Source organism: Hordeum vulgare, chromosome 4H (genome assembly GCF_904849725.1).
Source record: "Hordeum vulgare subsp. vulgare chromosome 4H, MorexV3_pseudomolecules_assembly, whole genome shotgun sequence".
Taxonomy (NCBI): Eukaryota; Viridiplantae; Streptophyta; class Magnoliopsida; order Poales; family Poaceae; genus Hordeum; species Hordeum vulgare.
The window spans coordinates 241,180,905-241,186,481 of record NC_058521.1 but is presented as its reverse complement, the minus strand read 5'-3'; the positions used below and the strand labels follow the sequence as shown (position 1 = coordinate 241,186,481).

Below are 5,577 nucleotides of genomic sequence, written 5' to 3'. Positions count from 1 at the left end.
AACGACCTATGAGCCCTGAAACCCCTAGGTAAACAAGATATCCTCACCCTGCTTGCTAGCCATGGCATTTCTCTATTTACTCTAGTTTCCTTTCGGAAGCGCTTATAAATTCTATCTCTCCTCGACAACCTTAGGAACGTTGACTAAGCCACTTTGGCTATGGTCCTGCATCGAGTGTGATGTTCTCTAAGGAAGTAGTAGGAGCTTGCCACCAATGCTACCAGGAGCATTGTGTGGTTTCGCTTCTAAATCCTTAGAGGTACATTGAGTGCGCTATAATAGTTATACTAGTGGATCCTTAGCCATGTGTGTAAGGTCCGCAACATTTGAGCTTCCTCTGTTTTTTGGTTTTTTGCGGTTTTGTTTCGTTTGTTGGTTCCGTTTCTTCGCTCCGACTGGATCCATCTGCAAGAGTTGCCTAAGAAGATCATCATACAACTTGGATAATACCCAATAATCCGGATTCAGCAAGAGTCAAGCCAAGCCAACTGCCTAGTATTGAGAATAGCAGCACCGAATATGCTAGGAATGAAGAATGAGTCGAAGGCAGAATATATGTGGAACAGACAAGGCCAGAATATACCTCAGAGAGTTTTCCTTAGAACAAATCACGCTTAAGGAACATGCAAATGAGCTACCAAGAATGAACATAAGTAGGGACAAATTATTTCGTCCGCGATACAGGGTTTATTTCAGTCAGGGAAGTGAACCTTGAGTCTTTTCGTAGTGAACCCAAAAATCATTTATCACCCACCAAGGACATATTTCAAGAATGTGAATGAGCCAAAAGCAGCAACAGAACTCTGGTACGTTGGTACAAATTCAAAGCAAATCTTGAAGTACATCGGTGCAAATATAAAATTTTCTGGGTTCTGTGAACAAGGTTTGCGAGGAATATGGATAAGTTTGCGGTTGCTACAATCAATGAGAACTTCACATGCTTGGAAGCTCAGCTGAACCAAATGGAATTATCTATCAACTTCTTACTATCGGCAACACCTGGGTTGAATGCAAAGGGTATTCTGAATTGATTAACGACATGAGGTCTGCGTTAGTCATGCAACCTTTACAACAACAATAATCAGACCAGCAGAAGGACAAGTGATGTGCATGACCAATGGAATATCTCCAGTCAAGGTATGGACTATATCAAGTTTTGGATCTGCTATGGGTAAAATCCCGGATACCTGAGAAGGAAGCCAGAATCGACCATAGATCTGGCTGTGTACACAAGGGTTCTGGTGTAAGTGTGCTACCGCAGAAGATTTCCAGCATAAGGAACCCGACTTTCAGTAGTAAGCCACATGAAGGAAAACTTTCGAGGCACGATACCCAGCCTTCTTCAGCATGCTACCTTGACAAAGCTTCGAGCATAAGGAATTCAGCCTTCTTCAACATGCCATCGTGCCTACAACAAGCTTGTCAGGAGCACGAACTAGTCGGTACATACATCCGCCTCAGAACTCAGTGGTTATGAAAGGATTTGTCCTACACCTGCATATGTTGAGAGCATGCAGTCCAGTGGATCAGTTCATGCGAGCCACTCGTACACGGGAATGACTATGTCCAGAGAAACGATGGTCCCATACTTCAAGGAAGGATATGAGCACCGCAACCCCTACGAGATATGCAAGAGTAAGTTGTGAGAACAAGCCAACAAACAGGGAAAACAATAGGGGAATATTGTCAGAAGGACATGAGAGGTCCATCAAAGGAACCTTCAAGAACCAAAGAACTTGTGGACAAAAAACCTCCGTGACGGTCAACAAGATACAACTTCACGAATAGGGTGGTATTACCAACCCTTGTCAGACTCTTGCATATGCGGCTAGGGCATTGCCCTACCCACGGGTACCAATGAGCTTGCCACACTCCTCATGCATATGGGCTATCAACCAAGATAAGAGGCTATGCCCTGAAAGATACACCAAATGATAGCCATACCATGCTCAGCTTAGTGGTCACAATAGGGACTACAAACGCTTTATATGACAGAGCCATTTCCACGAGTAACAAAGTCTGAAAAATACATTAACATAGAATGACTCAAGGTACATCAACATCAACAGCTCGTAGACATCATGACATCATTGGAATAAGAAACTACTACCTATGGTTATTTTGTGATCATGCTCGACACTCCAGTTAGGGATATGACAACAATAGCTCGGTCATGTTGTTCCTAGAATTGTGGAACACCTAGGACAAAGTTAGAATGCCTAAGACAGAGAGAAACATCAATATGGAACCCACAACTAGGTTGAGCATTCTGACACGGCAAAAGAAAGCCACTACCATTCACTCGAGGCCATACGAGCACGTGAGCCTGGTACCAGGAAAGGATGGATTACCCATGACAGTTAGGGTATGAATCATTACAATTAAGCCGAAGCAAATGCTTCCACGCCCTGGAAACTAAGCTGTTTGTTGGTAGTACCCGCTACCCCACCCTGCAACACCACCATCAGAATAAAGGGTACACCTGACAGGAAAGAGAAGGATTCAAGAAAGCTATGTGCAGAGACAACACCTAGTCCCTCCGAAGAGGTAGTTAAAAGGCCAGAGAACCAATGAAGGTAGGACAATTGATGGATCCAAGTCGCACTCAGGTAAGTCCCCCTTCACCGGAAGGTAAGCATGGAAATCTCGAGGATGAGATATTCTTAAGGGGGGTAGGTTTGTAACACCCTGGTTTTTGCTCGTGTTTTTTTCCTTTCTAGGATTTGACTCCCGTCTTTTTTCTCGGTGTTATCGGATTTCTCTAGCTCTTGGGTATGTGAAGATGGTCATCTAGCCTTGCCTTCCCTATCCAACCAGAGATTCCCTCCAGTCCAACCTTGCCACCCAAGATCTTTTCTTAGGGTTTTGCTACCAAAATCCTGCCTTCCGAGTTGCCGAAAGGGAAACCATAATCCTTCCATTTACAAAGGAAGCCCAACTTCCTTTGATCTTTTGACTTCCAAACTTTTCCTATTGATCATCCTTCATCTATAAACCCTGGATATGCAAGAATATTGCCAAGTCATTTGCAATATTTTTCATCTATAATTAATTCCTTTTTTTGTCAGTTGAAGGAATTAAATTCAGGAAAATATCTATCCATCTCCAGAGTTCATGAAAACTTGTGGAGACATTGTTTGTGATCATTCTGAGCTCCCATAAAAATATTGGCCATTATTAAATGGGGAAAATTGCATTTTGGGAACTTTATAACGGAACTACCATTTTTGTAGCCGGGAAAAATCCCAAATAAATTGTGGAGCTTCTCCTATCCATATATTCCCCATTTCCACAAAGAACCCAAGTTTCATATTTCAAATTTTGAGCACAACATCAATTTACAGATTCTGTCCTCTTGGGCAAGTTGCAAAGGAAGTGGTGTATTCCTTTATCTATTTGAGATGAAAGTTTTCACGGTGATTAACATTGATAAATCACTGATGGATACCAAAAACCAGCTCAATCCATCTATCCATTTCTCCACAACATTTTTTCAAGTTTCTGTCCATTTGGAACCTCTGTGAAGGAAGTACTGTTTTGGCATTTCCAAATGAACTGAAACTTTTCCAGTATCTTCATATGTTCAAATAATTCACCTCCTCCAAATTTCAACTCAATGCATGCTAGTATGTGAGTGCCACATTAAGGTTTGCATTTCTGTCCAGTATGGTGGTTTGCACGACAAGCGCTTGCTAGAATCCTCCATTTGGTTTGAAACTTTGCCACAATACCCATCTTAATGTAAGATCACAACAAGGAAAAGATCAGCATCCAACACGAGCTCAATCTCCCCCACCCCACTCCAAACACCTTGATGTTACCTACCTTCTCAGGTCCAACCAGTCATTTCTGGCAGCCACTTCCATCGAAAACCTCTCTAGTCAACTCAATGAAGCAAGTAGAAGACCCCGGACACGGTTTGGCTGCGAGTGAGGCGTGGCAATGCCGTGGCCACATGGTGACCACGCGCAGAGCGCGCCAAATCGGTGCACTGTGTCCTAGACCCTTCGGGAGTCGCCTCCGACAGTCCGTGGCTTGTCCGCAAGCGCCGGCGAGCTACCCACCATGTGCTTGAGCGTTCTGGAGGTCTCTCCCCCTTTGTCTGCTAGCCTATGGCCGTTTGTGCCGACCTCTTAACCGGATCGCCGCCACGGTGACAAGCTTATGGGAGCCTCGGCCGACGTCGGCTAGCTCATCCCCGAACTATTTAAGGCGCCACCCGAGTCCCTCTTCTTCACCAGCAAGCCCTAGCCCCCTCCCTCGAGCCCCGTAGCTCCCTCTCCCCATTAATGGCCGAAGGCAGCCGGCGGACCTCCGCGGCAAATTCGGCCCGTAGCCCTCCCCCTCTCTCCCTAGGCCTTGTCTGTAGCTGCCCCAAGTCCAGTGGAGCCGCCTCCATTCCCATTCCCTCCGGGAAGCCCTTCCTGCACGGGGCCCGTGCATCGCCTCCGTCACCGCGGCCAGCTCCATGGTGCCGGCGGTGTGGTCCAAGCCGAGCAGCCCCGCGGCTACCCATGGGCGTGGCGAGGGACGGCGGAGCATGTGCGCCCTACGGTCGGCCCCATCGGGCGGCGAGGCGACGGCCATGCTGGCGGCCGGAGCGCGCCCTCGCCTCTCTGTCGCGGTGGAGAAGAAGACATGAGGAGGAGGGAGGAGATGAGGTGGGGCCCTTGCGTCAGCTGGAGAGAGAGAGAGAGAGAGAGTCAACCCGGCCCCGAGTCAGATTAAGTGGAAGTGCATTTTCCGTTTTACGCTTTCGTTTCACTGAAAGCGCAAAATGGTGCGGCTTCGGCCGGAGATACGTTTTCACTTCCCGAAAACGTAGTTTCTGGAATACACTTTGTGTTTTATCCCCACGGACCTATTTGTAGAGTTATGTTTTAGAGATTCGTCCCTGAACTTCATCTAGCCATATCTTTTCACCCGTAACTCCGATTCAGGTGAAACTAACGCCCACGTCTTCGTCTCGCTGAGCCCGTCATGTTGGTATCATTTTCATTATGTGTTCACATTATGAAAATGACCATTTTGCCCTTGCTCTAAATCAGCCCTCTGCGAGAGAGAACAGTTTCCGGCGATCCTTTCCACGGACTATCCACACTTCTTCCCGGAGTATTCTTCAACCCCAGGCAAGCCGACTATCTAATATATGCCCTAAAGCATTGCTCTGTGTTATTCTTGCGTGTTTAATTAATAGTCATACATGTGATAGGAATAGTTAAACTTTTGTTAGATTGCACTTACTGTTTACATTACTTGCATAGTTTGCTATGTGATAATTGAAAGTAATTTATTTTAATGCATAGTAGCTGTCATCTCAAGTTGTAGTGATACATAACCATTCTTGTTAAATGCTGCTAAAGTGAAACATAGTCGGTTGATCTAGAGTCACCTCTCCGGGCTTATCCGTGCAACCACATTTGCCGGTATGGGACGACCCTGACTTGGTCTGATCGCGTGCTCTTTCACCGGTACCACCAGATAGGGAAGGTTATGTGCGCATGCTACCCTGGCCCGATAGGTGGCGATAACCTTGTGAGCCAGTTGATTGTTTTGTGCACACGTCCCCGTTTGGGA

The 5,577-nt window shown here is 46.2% G+C and overlaps 1 protein-coding gene across 1 annotated transcript; it reads left to right on the top strand.

Moving 5' to 3' along the window:
* The first annotated feature begins 3,281 nt into the window (after window positions 1–3,281).
* LOC123446349 lies at window positions 3,282–4,899 on the top strand. Its single transcript, XM_045122995.1, has one exon. It carries the CDS (start codon window positions 4,290–4,292, stop codon window positions 4,869–4,871), a length of 582 nt encoding a protein of 193 aa, XP_044978930.1. The 5' UTR covers window positions 3,282–4,289; the 3' UTR covers window positions 4,872–4,899.
* Window positions 4,900–5,577: the final 678 nt, after the last annotated feature.

Coding starts and splice junctions, on each gene's coding strand:
- LOC123446349 (XM_045122995.1), top strand. CDS start 4,290: ATGGCCGAAGGCAGCCGGCGGACCTCCGCGGCAAATTCGGCCCGTAGC.